At 42.5% G+C, this 21,771-nt stretch overlaps 1 protein-coding gene across 1 annotated transcript in view; it reads right to left on the bottom strand.

Moving 5' to 3' along the window:
- The window catches only part of BMP6 (bone morphogenetic protein 6), a 135,453-nt gene that overhangs the window by 17,033 nt on the left and 96,649 nt on the right, over positions 1-21,771 (bottom strand). The window contains exon 2 of the mRNA XM_044293847.1: positions 12,728-12,920. Within this exon, the coding sequence (XP_044149782.1) occupies positions 12,728-12,920 (193 nt within the window). The remainder of the gene's footprint in view (positions 1-12,727; positions 12,921-21,771) is intronic.

Below are 21,771 nucleotides of genomic sequence, written 5' to 3'. Positions count from 1 at the left end.
AAGAGCCACATAGCTATTCAATACAATCTATCTCTATAGCACCACCTGTTTGTTCTTTTCTTCATTTCTCTGTCTACTTTGCTGCAGTAGAAGCAACCTTTACAGTTCCATCCTCCAGTTGCCATCAGCCCTATCTACTGTTAGAAGCTGTGACAATTACAGTGAAAAAGGCAGCTGCAGTAGAAAGGACATGCCTCCTCGAGAAAGGACACCCTCCTGAGCTGCCAGTTTTAAATTAATCTCGCAGAGCAATTGGAGCAATAAATGGGGCAGCTCTGGACCCATGTGCAGAACAGGGCTAGTTAAAGTTTTGTTAGAAGTTGTCCTATATGATTGTACACTATGTTTTTTTATATTAATATTTGGATATCCCCTTTAAATTTTCTTTACATGTAAGGTATCTGCCATACAAACAATAGAAGATTTGATAATTTAATACAATTTTAAAACTGCAAGCAAAATACACTGCCTGTCCCCCCAAAAAATTCACCACCTGGATTTAACTAAGCAAATAGTTATGAGCCTCCTATTGGATAATTACTGCATGGGCGATTATCTTTCAGCCGGCAATATGTTATTTAACCCCAACTGGTGCAATGAGTTGCTTCTTATTTCTTAAACAATCATGTTGAAAAACATCTTGTGTTCGTGGAAAAGATGTTTGTCTGTTTGAGAAGGGTCAAATCATTGGCATGCATCAAGCAGAGAAAACATCTAAGGAGATTGCAGTTTTAAAATTGGGTTAAAAACTATCCAATGCATTAAAAACTGGAATCCAATGCATTAAAAACTGGAAGGATAGTGGGGACCCATTGTATTTGAGGAAGAAATGTGGCGGGAAAAAAATCCTGAATGATCGTGATCTGCGATCACTTAAATGTTTGGTGAAATTAAATTGAAGAAAAACAACAGTAGAACTCAGGGCTATGTTTAATAGTGAAAGTAAGCACATTTCCACACGCACAATGCGAAGGGAACTCAAGGGATTGGGACTGAACAGCTGTGTAGCCGTAAGAAAACCACTAATCAGTGAGGCAAACCGGCAAAAAAGGCTTTAATTTGCCATAAAGATTGGACTCTGGAGCAATGGAAGAAGGTCATGTGGTCTGATGAGTCAAGATTTACCCTGTTACAGAGTGATGGGTGCATCATGGTAAGAAGAGAGGCAGATGAAGTGATGCACCCATCATGCCTAGTGCCTACTGTACACGCCTGTGGGGGCAGTGCTATGATCTGGGGTTGCCGCAGTTGGTCAGGTCTAGGCTCAGCAACAGTATGTGCTCCAAGAATGAGGTCAGCTGACTACCTGAACATACTGAATGACCAGGTTATTCCATCAATGGATTTTTTCTTCCCTGATGGCACGGGCATATTCCAAGATGACAATGTCAGGATTCATCGGGCTCAAATTGTGAAAGAGTGGTTCAGGGAGCATGAGACATAATTTTCACACAAGGATTGGCCACCACAGAGTCCAGACCTTAACCCCATGGAGAATCCTTGGGATGTGCTGGAGAAGGCTTTGCGCAGCAGTCAGACTCTACCATCATCAATGCAAGATCTTGGTGAAAAATTAATGCAACACTGGATGGAAATAAATCTTGTGACATTGCAGAAGCATATCAAAACAATGCCACAGCGAATGCATGCCGTAATCAAAAGCTAAAGGCAGTCCAACGAAATATTAGAGTGTGTGACCTTTTTTTTTTGGTGGTGACTTTTTTTGGGGGACAGGCAGTGTACATAACATTTACAAACTTGTCACGTCTCTTTTTTCATGCTAATTTAAAGCTCGCTTACGTATTGACTATAAATGTCAAACTCTTGAAGGATACCAGAAACGGAATAAAACCCCCATGTCAATTACATCTTTTTGAATAATGGCTGAATGTCAAATTTTTCAATTAAGCAGGTGTTAAATTGGCGAGCATGAACAACACTACAGTGAAACGCTAAACAAAGTAGTTAATAAAATATTATAATCCACCAAAACTTTCTATCTATACTACTTCAAAGGCAGCAGAGACGGGTTCTCTATAATCTCATTTTAATTACAGTTCATTTAATTTGTTCTTAGAATGAGTAGAAACCATTGGTAGGTGCATTGGGGTATTGTTTAATATTCTGATATTTTGTTTGAATCCTTTAGACTGCAGTAAAGAGTGCAATAAATCAGACTTGTTCTGCTGTTGCCCAAGTATACGTACTGTGTCACCAGTTACAAGTAATCAGTGCTAGTCACACTGCATTGCATTAACAATTTTGAATAGGACAAGGAAGTTGAGTATCTTTTACAATTGTTTGATCATAGAAAGTCAATACCTTGCAAGTATCTGGAGTAGAAGCAGAACAATGTGGGAGATTTATTAAGACCAACGTTGTGTACACTGCTGCGCATACTTCCTAATACCTGTGGTGCATGTTGGGCCACCCGCGCACCAGAACTGAAATCTACTCCAGCCAAGAGCTGGAATAGATTTCTGGTGTAATTTGCACTAATTTTCTGGCCACATGTTGTTAAGGCCACTGTATTTTTCCTCTGCATACAATCCGATTCATTACAATGGGGCCGCAAAAGATGCAAACAGCACACCATGTGTTGTCCGCATTCGTATGTCCGTTCCACAGCCGTGCAAAAAAGATAGAACATGTCCTATTCTTGTCTGTTATGTGGACAAGGATAGGACATGCAAAATTGTGGCATGCAGACGGCCAAGATCTGTGTTTTGCGATCCACGATTTTCAGACCACAAAGCGGACACGATCGTGTGTATGAGGTGGTCTTAATGAGTCGTACCACAGAGGTCCTGCCAGTGGCATAGCTATAGGGGTCTTAGAGGTCGCAATTGTGACCGGGACCCTAATCCAGGAGGGCCCACAGGGCCCCCTTGCAAGTGGCACACTGCCAATTACCGTATCTTCGTGCTCTTCGTGGTGAAGTAAAAAGTCACAAAGCAAATTTTTTTGAGAAATTCGGCGAATCAGCCAAATCAAATTCGCTCATCTTTAATTATAATATATAATGGCCCCCTCTGTATTATTATAATATATGATGGCCCCCTCTGTATTATTATAATATATAATAGCCCCCTCTATATTATTATAATATATGATGGCCTCCTCTGCATTATTATAATATATAATGGCCCCCCTGTATTATTATAATATATAATGGCCCCCTCTATATTATAATATATAATGCCCTCCCCCATATTAGTATAATATATAATGGCCTCCTCTGTATTATTATAATATATAATGGCCCCCTCTGTATTATTATAATATATAATGGCCTCCCCCATATTAGTATAATATATAATGCCCTCCTCTATATTAGTATAATATATAATGACCCCCTCTGTATTAGTATAATATATAATGGCCCCCTCTGTATGATTATAATATAAAATGCCGCCCTTCCCCGTGTTATTAGTAGATATCATTCCTCCTCTATGGTATATATAAGGCTGTTCCCCACCTCTGTAGTACCCCCAGTACTGCCAGCATTAGAATGGATCTATATAAAAAAGAAATATTCACCTGGTTCTGCTGTCTGCCACCGCATCTCCTGAGTTCATTCGTCTCGCAAAAGCAGTAGCGAACACATCACTGTGCTCTCCTGCAGCGCATCATCATGTTAACGCGAGACTCAGTGCAGACACGACTGAACTGCAGGCACGGAAACCATAGGCTCTTGTGTCGCACAGTGAACTGTTGCCCCTCCACGGTCTGGTGACCGGCACCCCCGCATAAGCTGGCACCTGGGGTGGACCCCCCCCCCCCCCCCCGGAACGCCACTGGTAATATTTTGCTTACACCACTGATTATTGCTGTTCAAATAAACTAGGCTTTTGTCTGGATTCTGGAACTTCACTTTACAGTGAAGTTCCAGACAAAAGCCTAGTTTATTTGAACAGTGTGCTGCCCGTGCTGTGTCCACAATGCACGGGCACCGACAGTGGGCCAGCCGCATGCAGATCGCGACCCCATTCCCTTGAATGGGGACCGCGATCCGTCCGTTCCGCAAAAAGATAGGACAAGTTCTATCTTTTTGCGGGACGGAAGCAAAGAACAGAACCCCACAGAACTCTGTGGGGTTCCGTTCCGTGGTTCAGTTCCGTTTTGCACCACATGTCCAGATTTTCGGAATGCACGCGGCCGGTGTCCCATGTATTGCGGACCCGCCATATGTGTGCAAGAGGTCTTATTGTGATAAAACTCAACTAGTAATTCCCTTTCAGCTCCATAATGAGCGCCACTAATGTTCTGTATGAATACATGTCTACACACAACACTCTACATGAAAGGACATTACCAAGGGATAATGATTGAGAATAAGCATCTAAAAGTGTGATTGTTGGACCAATCATCAACCCGTGTGAATGGATCCTTAGCTTGACATGAGCTCCTCTCATCATTTCATTGTTAACAAATTGCTTTTACATGATTAGGGCAATAGCATATTAACCTGTTAAGCCACCATGAGGTAACTGCACCTCAAAGATGGGCGTTCATTACTTTATGTCATGGAGATCATGCAGGTACAGGAGCTGTGCCTGCATAATCACAGTGGACGTTCAGCACTAACTGACGGCTGGACTCCCGCTGTAATGGGAGGATTGTAGATAACTCCAATTCTCAGGGCCGGTTCTAGGTAAAATGGGGCCCTGGGGCGGAAAACAATAAGGCCCCGCCCCCACATGACACTTGCTGACTGCCCCCCCCCCCCCCATGCACATTTCTCCAGTCCAACTGACTCCAAACAGAACCAGGGCGGGCTAGTATACTGGCACTGGGACGGGTGAGATGGTGCCTGGGATGGATCTCGATCCAGTTTAATCAACCAACCAGTTACTGGTAGGTTGGTTGATTAAACTGGGTCGGATCCATCCCAGGCACCATCTCACCCGTCCCAGTGCCAGTATACTAGCCTGCCCTGGTTCTGTTTGGACAGTTGGAGTGGAGAAATGTGCATTTGAGGGGTGTGAGGGGGCCAGTTACTGGTAGGTTGGTTGATTAAACTGGGTCGGATCCATCCCAGGCACCATCTCACCCATCCCAGTGCTAGTATACTAGCCCGCCCTGGTTCTTTTTGGACAGTTGGACTGGAGAAATGTGCATTTGGGGGGGCAGTTACTGATAGTCCAACTGACTCCAAACAGACCAGGGCCGCAGTCCGCAGAGCGGGCTAGTAGTACACTGGGACAGCCCGGACGGGTGAGATGGTGCTGGACTAAGTAAGTCAGTGAGTGGGAAACACTGGGAATGGATCATGGATCCGATCCAGTTTAATTAACAACAAAACAATATAACCAATGAATTATGAACCTACCAGACAGTCAGTGGAAGTTTGGAACGTGGCTGTGGGCGGCGGGCCTTCCCTGGCGCTGCTGGCAGAGTCAGACTGGGCTCTGGGCTGTGGCTGCCAAATGCCATTGGCGCTTGCTTGCTTAATTGCTGCTTGCTCCTTGCCTCAAGTTCAATCCAGGGCGGGGGGCGGAGCCTGTGGTAACGTACGTCAGCCAGACGCTAGACGTGCCTGCCTGTGCCGTGCATGCCGCTGCTCCAGTCTCGAATCTCTTAAAGAGACAATCAGCAGCAGCGCAGCGCAGGCACAGTCAGCGGCCGCCGCCACCCGGCGGGGTGGCCCCTCTTCTTGACTCCAGACTTGGCAATAGAATTAGTAGTTGCGGCCGGGCCGGCGCTGGGGGGCCCCTAAGGAGTCGGGGGCCCGGGGGTAATTGCCCCCCTTGCCTCTATGGAAGCACCAGCCCTGCCAATTCTGACTGTTTAATGCCCTAGATGTCATGGTCAATAGCTCCCTCTGTCCCTATTATCCCCCGTGAACGAGGGTGTCGTTGCAGGGTGTCAATGCACTGCCTTGGCAGCTGGGGGCCTAATAAAGACAATGCCCCAAAATAGCACCAAAAAATAGAACTCATCTTCCAAAAACAAGTCCTCAATGAAAAAGTAAAGATAAAGTTATGGCTCCAGGAAGGCGGTGATGCAAAAATGAATTAGATCCTGTTGGCCCTAATGCTAAAATAGGCATGGAACTTAATGGGTTAAAAGGGCTTTCTGGGACGTTTTTTGCTAAGACAAAGTTAATACAAGGCACTTACTAATGTAATGTGATTGTCCATATTGCCTCCCATACTGGCTTCATTCATTTTTCCATCGCATTAAACACTGCTCGTATCCAGGGATTATGACCACCGCTGTAGTAGAGATACAAGGTGGCAGGGACGGGAGTTTCTGCGCATGCGTGCCTATGTGCACTCTCACAGTCCCCGCCACCAGAGAGGCTGGCGCTTTTTCTTAGTGTGCAAGCACGGTCACCTCTGCTGGATTGCAAGGTGGTCATAACCCCTGAAAAAGAGCAGTGTACAATGCGATTGAAAAATGAATTAAGCCAGTAAAGCAGGCAATATGGACAATCGCAATACATTAGTAAGTGCCTTGTATTCACTCTCTCTACATGACAAATGCCATGTGCTGGAGTGAGACAACCCCTTTAATATTATATTGGTGGGGGTCCGAGAAGCAGACTTAAAGGTGTTTTCCCATAATATATATATATATTTTTTTGCCCGCATCATGTCCCCTGAAATAGTCTGACTGGCCTAAGTGGTGATGTGGCCACAAGAAGCACATCACCACTGAAGCCAGCTTATAAACACGGAAAGCTATGTTTTATCCTATGTGATCCTTGTTTTTTTTTCTTTCTTTTTTACCATTTTTGTTCCATAAGCCATTTGGAGAATGTTTTATTTAGCACTATCATAAAATGAAAAAGAGGGCAGCCCTCCAAAAATCTAATAAAAATGGTGGATGTCTTTATTAACCCATGTATCAGCAACTTTTCAGCTCTACTCAATGAAGCCTTTATCCATTGAGTAGATCTGAAACGTTGCTGATACATGGGTGAATAAAGACATCCACCATTTTCACTTGATTTTTGGAGGGCTGCCTCTTTTTCAAGATGATCTTGGTCATTTCTCCTGAGGGGGATTGCACCCAGTTAATTTTAAGTGTGATGCTTTTTTCTTCTTTTATTCAGCACTATCATAAGCTATAATTGACAGTTTAGAGGTAAAGTGATATTTTCCAATGATATGTCAACGTTTAGCACAGTGATTTATGTGCTTTCTCCTGAACTAATGGCTGATTGTGAATCTCTTGTAATGAGTAATGAAAACGCCTTTAAGAAATATTTTGCATGGAAGTCGCATTTTGAAAAGTCTGATGAAATTTCTTAGCATCAACTTTGTCTTCTTGAGCCAAAATAACATTGATAAATAAGTCCCTGGATGACAATTTGTGTGATTGTGGATCCATTGTGTAAGGTCATCTCCAAACAGCAATCTTCCATCTTATACTCATTTATCTTGATAACTGCTTTGCAGTTTAAAACCATACATTCTTGGAGAACCATTTTGCCAAACAACATCTTTAAATTTCTGAAAAATTCCTAAGAGCATCAAAGAAAGTGAAATATGGTATAAGTACTTAACGAAATATGACATATCAAGAAATGTATCCCTGTATGCGCAGAACAGCTGCTCTTAGTTGGCTTACATGTGTCGGATTAGAAAATAACGTAAATCTTCCAAATATGAAGCTGGCTGCTTCTATCTCTATACTTCCTTTTATGAACATTATGAGCACGGGGCTCCCACCAGACCTGAAATGACATTCCTAATGAATCACTGGGAGAAATTAAAATATGCATCCACATCAGCTTCTGCAGATGTTATAACATCAAGTATCTTGATAAAATATCTGCTGTTTGTGTGAAATGTTGAATAATATGTCACATGTACTGACTTTCGTGAATTACTGTGTTGGCAAAGTCAATTGATGTTGCTGTTATTTCGGGATAACAGAGGTGGGTCCTGTTTAGGGTCTCCCTTGCTATAACCACAAAAGTAACAGTCCTAATGGGGCATTTTACAAGGTGTTGGCTAACCCAAACAGCTCCTTAAATCAACCAAATAAAAAGCATCAGCAAGTGTGAAGTCAACATTATAGTACTGTGAAAAAATATTCTCCCCTCCGTCCCCTTTCAAGCTGCCCCAATATTGCATATTTCTTAGGCTGAATAGTAATTGAAATGGAAACAAAATGTAATACTAGATTAAAGAAACCAGAGTAAACACATAGCAAGGTTTTGAATTATTACTGCATTTTTAGACATTTCAACGAGTTGAAAAAAATAAATCATATTTGAGTTTTCAAAATAAGTTTACATATTGACGGTGCTTCTTTGTACAGTCATAACTGTGAGGAACAGTTACGTTTGGGCTTCCCTAAAGTCTCTTCAGCTGCACAGCTAGATGCATTTCTCTCAGAAACAGTGGGTGGAATCGGCCAGTACTGTATGCAATGACCTCACTGCCCTTACTTTCCACTATGTTTATTTTCTTCTAGGGAGCTCAGAAAGCAGATAAGGAGGGATAAATCACACTTACAGACATACAGGAGCTTCTCTGCTCTTCAGAAGCAGTGTTAGAAGCATGCTAAGTTTTACTATGGGGCCCCTGATCTGGTAATCCCTTTAAAGAATAATGCTGAATCAAGTCATCCATATAGAAAATAACCTCCTTCCCACTTAAAGTACATTTATAGAAACTACAGAATAATTATTTGTGCCTGCTATTTCTAAATATATTCTGCACAGTAATCTGCAGCCTGTGCATGACACTGTGCATGCCCGTGTCACCCACATACACCAGGTATATTTTTTTTTGCTCTGTTTCTTATTGTTAGAGCAAGTGATGATGTACACTCATTGACAAAAAAAATAACACACCAATGAGTTGTTGGAATCCAAAGAAATCTAAGTGATTACAATATTAGAGTGAAAGGATATGCTTATTTGGGGAGAACTGTACAACTGAAAGGAGGCTCTAGTACCCTGATGGGACACCTCTAGTCTGGATACAAAATGAGATACAGTCGGCATAGAGGCATACATGTCTCCTATGGTATCCTGCGGCACCTTTGCCCACAGATATTGCAGCTAGGCCTGTAGATCCTGCACACTCATACAGTTGCAAGAAAAACTATGTAAACCCTTTGGAATGATATGGATTTCTGCACAAATTGGTCATAAAATGTGATCTGATCTTCATCTAAGTCACAACAATAGACAATCACAGTCTGCTTAAACTAATAGCACACAAATAATTAAATGTTACCATGTTTTTATTGAACACACTATGTAAACATTCAAAGTGCAGGTGGAAAAAGTATCTGAACCCCTAGACTAATGACATCTCCAAGAGCTAATTGGAGTGAGGTGTCAGCCAACTGGAGTCCAATCAATGAGATGAGATTGAAGGTGTTGGTTACAGCTGTCCTGCCCTATAAAAAACACACACCAGTTCTAGGTTTGCCTTTCACAAGAAGCATTGCCTGATGTGAATGATGCTTTGCACAAAAGAGCTCTCAGAAGACCTATGATTAAGAATTGTTGACTTACATAAAGCTGGAAAGGGTTATAAAAGTATCTCCAAAATCCTTGCTGTTCATCAGTCCACGGTAAGACAAATTGTCTATAAATGGAGAAAGTTCAGCACTGCTGCTACTCTCCCTAGGAGTGGCCGTCCTGTAAAGGTGACTGCAAGAGCACAGCGCAGACTGCTCAATGAGGTGAAGAAGAATCCTAGAGTGTCAGCTAAAGACTTACAAAAGTCTCTGGCATATGCTAACATCCCTGAAACCAAAGTTGAATTGTTTGGAAGAAACACAGAACACTATGTGTGGAGAAAAAGAGGCACAGTAGACCAACCTTAAAACCTCATCCCAACTGTGAAGTATGGTGGTGGGGGCATCATGCTTTGGGGCTGCTTTGCTGCGTCAGGGCCTGGACGGATTGCTATTATCGAAGGAAAGAATGAATTTCCAAGTTTATCAAGACATTTTGCAGGAGAACTTAAAGGGATTCTGTCACCTCCCCTCAGCCAAAAAACGATTTAAAAGCAGCCATGCAGCACAGCTTACCTGGATTAGGCTGTGCTGTTTTATCTTGAAATCCGTCCAGCAGTTACTTCAAAAAACGACTTTGATCAATAAGGAAATGCGTCCTGAAGGTGCCCAGAGGGGCGTTTTTTTCTTCCTAGTGAGCCCAGTACCGCCCCTCTTTCAGTGCCCAGCCCGCCTTCCTTGTATTTTCTAACCGCCGCCCCCAGCCTGCACACAGCCTCCCCTCCCTCTCCTCCCCCTCCCTCACGCCGAACGAAGTCTCGCACAGGCGCAGTACCCACTGAGGGCTGCGCCTGTGCGATCATCAGGAGACTGAGGGCGGCAGCTTCATCTTCGTCACTGGGCATGCGCCGAGCCCAGTGACGTCCGATGCTCGCTCTTCCCTCAGTCAGCAGGGAAGAGCGAGCATCGGACGTCACTGGGCTCGGCGCATGCCCAGTGACGAAGATGAAGCTGCCGCCCTCAGTCTCCTGATGATCGCACAGGCGCAGCCCTCAGTGGGTACTGCGCCTGTGCGAGACTTCGTTCGGCGTGAGGGAGGGGGAGGAGAGGGAGGGGAGGCTGTGGCAGGCTGGGGGCGGCGGTTAGAAAATACAAGGAAGGCGGGCTGGGCACTGAAAGAGGGGCGGTACTGGGCTCACTAGGAAGAAAAAAACGCCCCTCTGGGCACCTTCAGGACGCATTTCCTTATTGATCAAAGTCGTTTTTTTAAGTAACTGCTGGACGGATTTCAAGATAAAACAGCACAGCCTAATCCAGGTAAGCTGTGCTGCATGGCTGCTTTTAAATCGTTTTTTGGCTGAGGGGAGGTGACAGAATCCCTTTAAGGCCATCTGTCCACCAGCTGAAGCTCAACAGAAGATCGGTGTTGCAACAGGACAACGACCCAAAGCATAGAAGTAAATCAACAACAGAATGGCTTAACCAGAAGAAAATACGCTTTCTGGAGTGGGCCAGTCAGAATCCTGACCTCAACCCGATTGAGATGCTGTGGCATGACCTCAAGAAAGCGATTCACACCAGACATCCCAAGAATATTGCTGAACTGAAACAGTTCTGTAAAGAGGAATGATCAAGAATTACTCCTGACCGTTGTGCACGTCTGATCTGCAACTACAGGAAACGTTTGGTTGAAATTATTGCTGGCAAAGAAGGTTCAACCAGTTATTAAATCCAAGGGTTCACATACTTTTTCCTCCTGCACTGTGAATGTTTACATGGTGTGTTCAATAAAAACATGGTAACATTTAAGTCTTTGTGTGTTATTAGTTTAAGTAGACTGTGATTGTCTATTGTTGTGACTTAGATGAAGATAGATCAGATCACATTTTATGATCAATTTGTGCAGAAATCCATATAATTCCAAAGGGTTCACATACTTTTTCTTGCAACTGTATATGGTGGTCTGCCAGCTGTTCCCATAAATGCTCGATTGGTGATAAATCTGGAGACTGGGCAGGCCAAGTGTTTCAATCTGGTGGAGACATTCCTCAGAAACCCTTGCTGTATGTGGGCAAGCATTATACTGCTGATAAAGCCAGCTGGCTACCGTGCCATAAAGGGCAAAACATGTGTCTTCAGGATGTGCTGCACATATCGCAGAGCTGTGAGTGTCCCTCGTATCACTACTAGAAGTAACAGACTGTCATATGCGATGGCTCCCCAGATCATCACACCTGCAGTTGAGGGCAGTGTGTTGCTCCACTGCAAAGGGAGGATTGAAGCACTCACCACGGGACCTCCATACTTGAAATCGACCATTGTCAGACCCCAAACAGAACCTGGATTGATTGCTTTGTCTAGTCAATTGCAGTCCAGGTTTCTCGTTCATGACACCACTGCAAATGAAGGTGATGGCTAGCTGGCAATAGCAGGACATAATTGATCAGGACTTCAGGAGAATATCTCATATGCATGAATGTAATTAGCGGCATCCTGTAGACCCTCTAATTTAAAGATGGTTGTGGAACCACTGTGCCAACTAACTGGTATGACTTTGGGCTAGACCTAATGATGTTATCCTGGTGGTCCCCTGGTTTTCACCCTTTAACCACTATACTGGGATCTGGTCTTCACTGCAGTGGAGCAGCCATGCCGCTACCTCTTGGAATAGTCCCGATGTAGTTAGCATCTGACAGAGGGAACAGGCAATACCTATAGTCAGAAAACAGGCCAAGGTCAGGGCAGGCAGAGTTCATGCATATACGTAAAACAGGTCTAAAGTCAAGGCAGGCAGCTGAGGGTCAATACCATAAACAAGCAGAAGCCAAGGCAGGCAACAGAGGTCAAAGACCGTAAATAGGCAGAATACGGTACAAAGACAGACAAACAGAAAAGCATGCCTTTATTAGGACTAGCAAGCTAAAATACCTAAAGCTCAGGCACCGCTCCTCTCAAAAAGATGCCTAAAATACCCACAGGTGTCCAGCCATTGGCTAGCGGAGATTGGAGTAATTATGTACTGGCCCTTTAAGAGCTGGAACGCACGGGTCCCCTATGGGAGAGAGGAAGAGGTTTGCAGCCTGGAGCAGGCTGCGGCATCCGAGGGACACAGGACTTTGGTGCTCACCCTGCTGCTGGAGGGCAGAGGAGGGCCAGCTGGGCCTGGCCAAGGCACACAGGCTATTTGTGATGCAGTGCCTGTGCCCGCCCCAGATAGTTGGATGGCAGTGGGCATGGAATGCTACCATGCATTAATATGGTTATGGACATGTATACAGAAATGGAAAACGGACTGTACCTGTTTCGGTGCTCTGTTAATACTTGATAAATGCTGATGAAAAAAGTCTGATTCTCAAAGCTGCCCAGAACACAGTCCTTGTATATTCGGAATTCTGCAGCTGTCACGGCTTCTCCCTCAGGAATCTGAGATAAATTAAACTTGAATTCCTTATGATGTCTTAGGCGAGGTGAAAGCTCCTTGTCATACTCAACTGAAAAAAAAAATTGGTAAACATGTCAATAATCGTATGAAGCATATGATGGACACATGAAAGACAAGCGTTTAAATACATACAATGCATATGGCAAATGTAAGGATAAGGGTCGAAGGGCTTTCATGGACTCAGCAAATAATGATTATTCTTATATAATGAATAGTTATAGTTTCCAAATCAATTCCTCACAGTTTTCAAGATCTCTGCTTGCTGTCATCCAATAGGAACCTTCACTGTTTACTTGGAATATTTGTAGAATGATGGTTTCACAACCTGGACTTTTCAAACACTCGTTCTGGAGATTGGGAGCATTTTAGAAAGGGGGATGGGTGTTGTAGGTTGACTTATGTACTTTTGTTGATTGTTTTTATGTGTTTTATTTCATGAAAAATTGAAGTTTCTTGGTTCAATCTAAAAGATCTGATTTAAAAATAAATCTATCTTACTGTTATAATGGTCACAGAGGTGCATAACAAATCATGGCTGTCATAACTGCATTTGTATGTCCATCCCATGACCAGGACAGATTTTACCCTACTGGAAGTAAACAATGAAGATTCCGATTGATTGACAACAAGCAGATATCTTGAAAATTGTTAGGAATAGATGCACAATGTAAACTGGAGAATGGCTTAGGGTGAGTTCACATCACCGTTATGGATTGCGTTATTGTTTTCCGTTATAACATGGTTACAACGGAAAATAACGGAATCCATAAGACGGAAGTCGAAACGGAAGCCTATAAGAGGCATTCTGTTTTGATCCTTCATAATAGAAGTCTATGGGCAGCATAACGGATCTGTCCTGGTTTCCATTATGCAGGAGTCCAGTCCTGTGTAATGGAAACCAGGATGGATCCATAATGATGCCCGTAGACTTGTATTATGACGGAATCCATAACGGTTTGCGGCATTCAGTTTTGCTTTCCGTCATAATACAAGTCTATGGGCAATCATAACAGATCCGTTTGGTTTCCGTTATGCAGGAGTCCAGTCTTAAAGGCTTCCATTTTGACTTCCGTCTTATGGATTCCGTCATTTTCCTTTCTAACCATGTTATAACGGAAAACAATGACAGAATCCATAACGGTGATGTGAACTCAGCCTTAACTATTTATTATTTAATGAGTAGCCTTTATTTGTTAAAACCAGTGATTTTAATCATTTTTTGTTTCTTTTAAGCCCAGTATTATTAAACATTTCCCTTTGCTCATAGTACATAGGAGCTGCAGAATTCTGATCACATTGAAATACATCAATCTGGTTGTCTAACAGCTGGTTAACCAGTCCCTCTCTCTCTCTCCCTATGCCTTAACAATCTTCTAAGCTAATTTATGATCAGATGAAAATTCAACAGAACAGCATCCTGCAGCTTGCTATGTAATGTAAAACACAGAAGCTGCAGAAGCTAAAGAAAGCAATGCACATGGAAGTGTTGTCCACAGCAGCTAGGTAAATACCGGCTGATTTTCCTGATTTTCTTGGCCAAAGCAACACTTCTACTTGTACTAGTTATTATTAACTTTTCTGATAAACATCACAGCAATAAATGATAACACAACTTCCTAATTAAATTACTGTAAAATGCAGGAACTTTTAATTTACCACTATGATATGATCACAATGCGAACTGGAGATGGTCAAGACCTATTCTGCATACAGTTAACTTCTACAATTGATGGACATGATTATACAGTAGATTTTATACAATGACAGTAAAATAACAATCAATAGTATGACAAGTAACAATGGGACTCTAATTCTTTGCTCGGTCCCTTGCCTGCTACCCTGATAATTACAACCATGAGCTTGATTATATTTGCTAAACAGGAAGTACATAAACACATAAAAATAATCATACATATGCCTGGGGCAGTCTAAACTAAATTACACTTACCCCAGGTATGTCATAGAACTGCTTGCAGACATGCCAAATCATTCAGGAAACACATGATCACTGGGAAATGCAGTTTATCGCTAGGTAAATGATCAGGAAGTAGCTTTTCAGGCATGGAATGTAGCTACACTTCAAGCAAAGTCTGCTATTGTACATGGATGTAATCTCCGGAGATCTTGGTTTCTTATGTTTAAGCTATAACATGGCTAGTTTTCCTACTGAGCCTTATTTCTCTGCTGTTGCTTATTTACTGCACACGTTTCTAATCACTGGTCATTCCATGTTGGTTTCCTTTTACCTTTCTATCTAAATAGCATTTCCCGTCTTTGTGTAAAAATACCTGACCTAAGGAAGCACAAACCAGAGATGAAAAGTGAAATGAACCTTTGACTTCGGAAGATATGGTTCATGCTGCCGCCATTGTATGTGTATTCTCATCCCTGTCTCTTGCATTAGTTATGTCCTCGTCATAATTAAAATTGTAGTTCAGTCATCATGAACTGAATTGCAGGTCTGAAATTTTTCCTAGGTGACACATTTAACTTATTTCTTTAAAAAAATGTGCCATCAGAAGATGACCTATTAAACTATTGTTTTTTGATACTTTTTGTTTTTCCGTTTCCATGGCACTATCTATAGTTTTAAAAAAATCACCTAAAATGATACACATTTTTGCACTGGCCACTTGGCAAAATAATATATTGAGACCTGTTCTGTACAGGTAACCTTTCAGTAGCCATCACATTATCATCTCAGGCAGAATTACAATGACAGATTTCACATTTGTATAGGTAACATAGGATTCACCATTCATAATAGGTGATGTCATGGCATATCTACCCCTTCTGACCTCTGCATAGGTCACAATGCATGCCTAAAACATCTCCTATAGAGGTCAATGAGGTCAACTTCTGTCCATTGTGTCTATGGGCTTGGCATATTTGAAGGCAAAGAACAGGAAGGCTCGACATATTTCAGGCCAGTGCAAACACTGTATGATTGTAGTTTTTTAAATTAAAATATAGATAGGGACAAGGAAAATGTTAGAAAATAACCATACATTCTAAAAACATGATTTAAACAATAGGTAATTTTCTGATTAAACATTCCCTGTAATGCCACTAATTGCCTATTTCTTAGGTACATTTACTGTTGTTGAACCCATATATTTGTGTTTAGCCAACAGAAGATCAGAATGTATCCTACTCAACAACTGAAATCTGGGTATTATGTACATGAGACCAGGAAACACATAGGACTATGTTACATAGCACAGGCTTGGGGCCCTCTGAAGTTTGATGTTATTAGAGCTTACATAGTCAATCAATTTCTACCTATCTTACAACACTTTCTGTTCCAGCATCTTAATTAGAAAGAGGGGAATGGATGCTCATGACAAAACAATGACTATTAAATGGTATACAGTCAGGTCCATAAATATTAGGACATCAACACAGTTTTAAAATTTTGGGCTCTATACACCACCACAATGGATTTGAAATGAAACGAACAAGATGTGATTTAACTGCAGACTGCCAGCTTTAATTTGAGGGTATTTACATCCAAATTAGGTGAACGGTGTAGGAATTACAACAGTTTGCATATGTGCCTCCTACTTGTTAAGGGGGCAAAAGTAATGGGACAGAATAATAATCATAAATCAAAATTTCACTTTTTAATACTTGGTTGCAAATCCTTTGCAGTCAATTACAGTCTGAAGTCTGGAACGCATAGACATCACCAGACGCTGGGTTTCATCCCTGGTGATGCTCTGCCAGGCCTCTACTGCAACTGTCTTCAGTTCCTGCTTGTTCTTGGGGCATTTTCCCTTCAGTTTTGTCTTCAGCAAGTGAAATGCTTGCTCAATCGGATTCATGTCAGGTGATTGACTTGGCCATTGCATAACATTCCACTTCTTTCCCTTAAAAAGCTCTTTGGTTACTTTTGCAGTATTCTTTGAGCCATTGTCCATCTGCACTGTGAAGCGCCGTCCAGAATTCATCCTGCTGCTTTTGTCAGCAGTCACATCATCAATAAATACAAGAGAACCAGTTCCATTGGCAACCATACATACCCACGCCATGACACTACCACCACCATGCTTCACTGATGAGGTGGTGTGCTTAGGATCATGAGCAGTTCCTTTCCTTCTCCATACTCTTCTCTTCCTATCACTGGTACAAGTTGATTTTGGTCTCATCTGTCCATAGGATGTTGTTCCAGAACTGTGAAGGCTTTTTTAGATGTCGTTTGGCAAACTCTAATCTGGCCTTCCTGTTTTTGAGGCTCACCAATGATTTACATCTTGTGGCGAACCCTCTGTATTCACACTGGTAAAGTCTTCTCTTGATTGTTGACTTTGACACACATGCACCTACCTCCTGGAGAGTGTTCTTGATCTGGCCAACTGTTGTGAGGGGTGTTTTCTTCACCAAGGAAAGAATTCTTCGGTCATCCACGACAGTTGTTTTCCAAGGTCTTCCGGGTCTTTTGGTGTTTCTGAGCTCACCGGTGTGTTCCTTCTTTTTAAGAATGTTCCAAATAGTTGTTTTGGCCATGCCTAATGGTTTTGCTATCTCTCTGATGGGTTTGTTTTGTTTTTTCAGCCTAATGATGGCTTGCTTCACTGATAGTGACAGCTCTTTGGATCGCATCTTGAGAGTTGACAGCAACAGATTCCAAATACAAATAGCACACTTGAAATGAACTCTGGACCTTTTATCTGCTCATTGTAATTGGGATAATGAGGGAATAAAACACATATGCAAACTGTTGTAATTCCTACACCGTTCACCTGATTTGGATGTAAATACCCTCAAATTAAAGCTGAGAGTCTGCAGTTAAAGCACATCTTGTTTGTTTAATTTCAAATCCATTGTGGTGGTGTATTGAGCCAAAAATGTTAGAATTGTGTTGATGTCCAAATATTTATGGACCTGACTGTATGTCCCATACGCATGTTCATTCATGTGTGGTCCCAATAAAAAGATAAGATTTACTAGCCTGTGCACTTCCAAGGCGTGTCTACAAATTCTGCACCTGTTACTAATGTTATAGCTTTTGGGGAATACATGCCATAGTGAGTAAGGCCTCTCCTAATCCCATGTCCTTATGGGTTGATATTTATTATTTATTTATTTTATGCATTTATATCGCACTTCTATATTCCGCAGCACTTTACAGACATTACCATCAAGCTGTCCCTAATGGGGCTCACAATCTAAGTTCCCTATCAGTATGTCTTTGGAGATAATACAATATGTGCAGTGTCCCTGCATCGGAAGTCAGCTCAATTCAGGGTAACAGTGTCTTCCTTTTTGCATGGAAAGGAAATGGGAGCACAATAGTTAAAGGGGTTGTTCCTGCTGATTCATTAAAAAATAAAGACTTAGAACACTGTAAAAAAAAAAAAAAAATTCTTTTTGACATCATGTAAATAGCCTATTGCTTGTGCATCACCTATCTTCAAAGAGTCAGTACCAGAATGCAATATGGGAAGTTGACAAGCAGATGGAAGCAGTGTGATGCTCTAGGAAATGTTTTGTTTGGAAACCTTGAGTCCTGGCAATCATGTGGGTGTTACTTTAACACATAGCACATACCTAAATATTGTTTCAAAGTACACCCCTTCATGCCAACAGTATTCCCTAAAGGCAGTGAACAATTCCAGCAGGATAATGCAGTCTACTGCATGAATTTTTCAGAAATGGTTTGAGTAACATGATGACCAAGAGTTCAAGGTGTTGACTTGGCCTCTAAATTCCCCAGATTTTAATCTGATTGAGCATCTGTGGGAGGTTCTGCAAATACAAGTTTAATCCCTGGAGTTACCACCTCTCTACTTAAAGAAGTTGTCCAAGGTATTTTTGGTTTCTATAAACTACTTGGGTTCTGTCAAAGTAAGAGGAGCAAACTTACACTTACCTTCCCAGCTTCCTCCAATCCATCACCATGACCATTGTTTAAATGGGTATTCCCTGCTCTGACTTTTCTGTTGATATACTATAAAATTCCAATAGAATCTATCCGATAGTCTCTATCTCAAAAACAGAGCTTCATTTTTCTAATGCAGGTGTCTCCTCATGTGTGTCTCTCTCCATTTTCTTCTATGGGAGAATGGGACCCATGGTGGGACCTGGATCTATCGGACTCCTGTGGATATGCCTGCAGTCCTACATAACACCAACAATAACAGTGATAACTCTCTGAGTACAGATAATGTAGTAGATGTCACCTGCAGTTCTATATAACACCAGAGATAAAAAATGGATAACTCTTTGAGTATAGATAATATAGTAGATGTCACCTGCAGTCATATGTAACTCCTCAGACAACACAGTGATAACTCTCTGATCATGAACAAATCTATTGCCTTATGCTCTTCCATGATGACTATGTGCAGAATTGTGCCCTGAAGGCACATGAAGAGGACATCCTATCTATTGCCCAGTCCTAGAAACTACAGTGTCATTAATAAGTGGACAGTAGTTCTACATGAAGAAGTGAACTCACTCACACTGACTGGCTGCCTGCCTATGTGGAGCCGAGAACTGGTTTATGCCAATTGATGCCTTCTGGGCCAGTCTATCACACACACTAATGACCATAGCCCTACGTCTACACATAGTACTGAGCCCCCATGAAGGGTGTACTTGTCTGCAGCATACTTTCCTTGTGTGCTGCCCTCACTTTTCTTGTCCATGTCCTTGGTGGAGACAATCAGCAGGTCCAGTAATGGGTGTTCTTATTGTTGTGCCAGTAAGGAGGTCCTAGGTGAAATATTAGGTGCTACTTTTCTGCTGCAGTTCTATGTGTGGACCTCAAAGCTGGAGCCACTTCCTCTCTCTTGCCATGCTGTTACGTTGACCGTCTCCTCTTCCGGTGAGAACATGGCAGCAGCGTGGCAAAAGGGAAGAGGCGGCACAAGATTTTAGCCCAAACAGAACATCCTACAGTGTCTCTGAATGGTGGCACTATAGAAGCTGTGGAGGGAAGACTGGCCACCAATCCTTCTTTTTCCCTGAGCTGAAACCAGTGGTGACTTCCCAAACAGCACTGCAACCAATCACTGGTGTAGGACACAAGATCGCTGAGATCAGTGATATGCAACGGTGGTGTACGGGATGTTTCCGTTGCAGCCAAAACACGTCACTGCTCCCGGGGAGAGGAACGAGTGGTAGCTCTGAATTGAAGGGGGCTGGAAAAGTACGTGTTAATTTGCTTGTTATTCTGACAGATCCCAAGCAGTTTAATATAAAATTCACTGGACAACTCCTTTAAATCATCTGCTGCCAATATCTTAGTGGTAGACAACACAGGACACCTTTAGAAGTCATGTGGATATCTTGTAGAACAGGGATCAACAACTTCGGCTCTCCAGCTGCTGTGAAACTACAACTCCCAGCATGCAAACATGCTTTACTGCTCTTCTAACTCCCATACAAGTGAATGAAGCATTCCGTGAGTTGTAGTTTCTGAACAGCTGGAGCGCTGGAGGTTGCTGATCCCTGTTGTAGAATCTTGGTGGGTATATATAGTTTGATATTCATGGGTCATATATAGAAACAGCCCATGTCCAAGAACAGTAAAAGGAAAACATTTATAACCCAACTAAATCTTTTTTAAGTATAATAAAACTTTTCATGTACTTCAGTAAATCTCAGCATTTTATATTTATTAGTTTCAAATAGTGGATTTATTTCCTTTTGTAACCATAATCCGCATACATATGTTTTTAATTTAATCGTTTGGCAGACAAATAATATTCCTTTTCAACCTAAACTCCTTTCATTTAGAACAGGCACCTGGGAATTGGGTACAACAGCAAATAAAAATCAACAACTTGAATGAAATTAATTAACATCTAGAATACTTAAAGGGTTTCTACCACTTGGATTTCACATAATTAGGTGTCAGACACTAGCGCTCCGCTAGTGTCTGCTCTGCCAAACTATCCTGCTATAATAGCTTTTGGGGCAGCCGTTTACCTAAAAAAAGAACTTTTATTAATATGCTAATGACCCTCTAGGTGCTATGGGGGCGTCATTAGCACCTAGAGGATCGGTCTACCTTCTCAAGATGCCGCCGCTCAGCGCCTCCCTCCAGCCCGCCCATCTGCTTCAGAATGCATCAAACGGACGACTTCACGCGCATGCGCCGTGCGCGGCTGTATTCGGCGCATGCGCAGTGAATGTCCGACCGCTTCCCTGCTCAGACATCTCCACTGCGCCATCATTGACTTATGGCATATCCACAGAACAGGGCCCATTGTGCCCTGTTGGGAATGGAGAGGTGGCTGTGCATGTATGGCTCTCTCCATTCATTTAAAATAGCACTTCTGAAAATAGCCAAGCGTGCTAACTACATGATGGGTGGTATACTTCACAAAACTCCATCCCAACTCCATCCCAATCTAATATTAATAACCTATCATCTGCTACATCAGAATGGAATTACGTATGTTGCCTGTGATTTGTACAAACTCCATTGGCATATATACAACGGTCTGCCGTAGAAGCCTTTTGCAAATGAAAACTGCTATGTGTAAAGATTTACCAATGGGGTTTGCCTGAGTACGAGTGGTTACTTCTCTGTCAGGAGCACACATCAGTTCATTATGGAACTTCTTATACAGCCTCTCTTAACATATTTTTGAACATCCCGTTTGCACTAGATCAGTTTGCATCAGCAGGGGCAGGGCCGGTGCTACCATAAGGCAGACCAAGCGGCCGCCTTAGGGCGCACCCTGGGGGAGGGAGGAAAAATGTGACATGGAGGGGGAGAAATGTGATATGGAGGGCTGATATAGGGAGTGATTTGATATAGAGGGGGAGAAATGTGACATGGGGGCTGATGGCTTACATGGGGGCATGATGAATGGGGGCTTATGGCTGACATGGGGGGCTAATGGCTGACATGGCGGCATGATGGCTGACATGGGGGGCTGATCTGA

Source organism: Bufo gargarizans, chromosome 5, assembly GCF_014858855.1.
Source record: "Bufo gargarizans isolate SCDJY-AF-19 chromosome 5, ASM1485885v1, whole genome shotgun sequence".
Lineage (NCBI taxonomy): Eukaryota > Metazoa > Chordata > Amphibia > Anura > Bufonidae > Bufo > Bufo gargarizans.
This window is presented reverse-complemented; position numbering and strand designations above follow the sequence as displayed.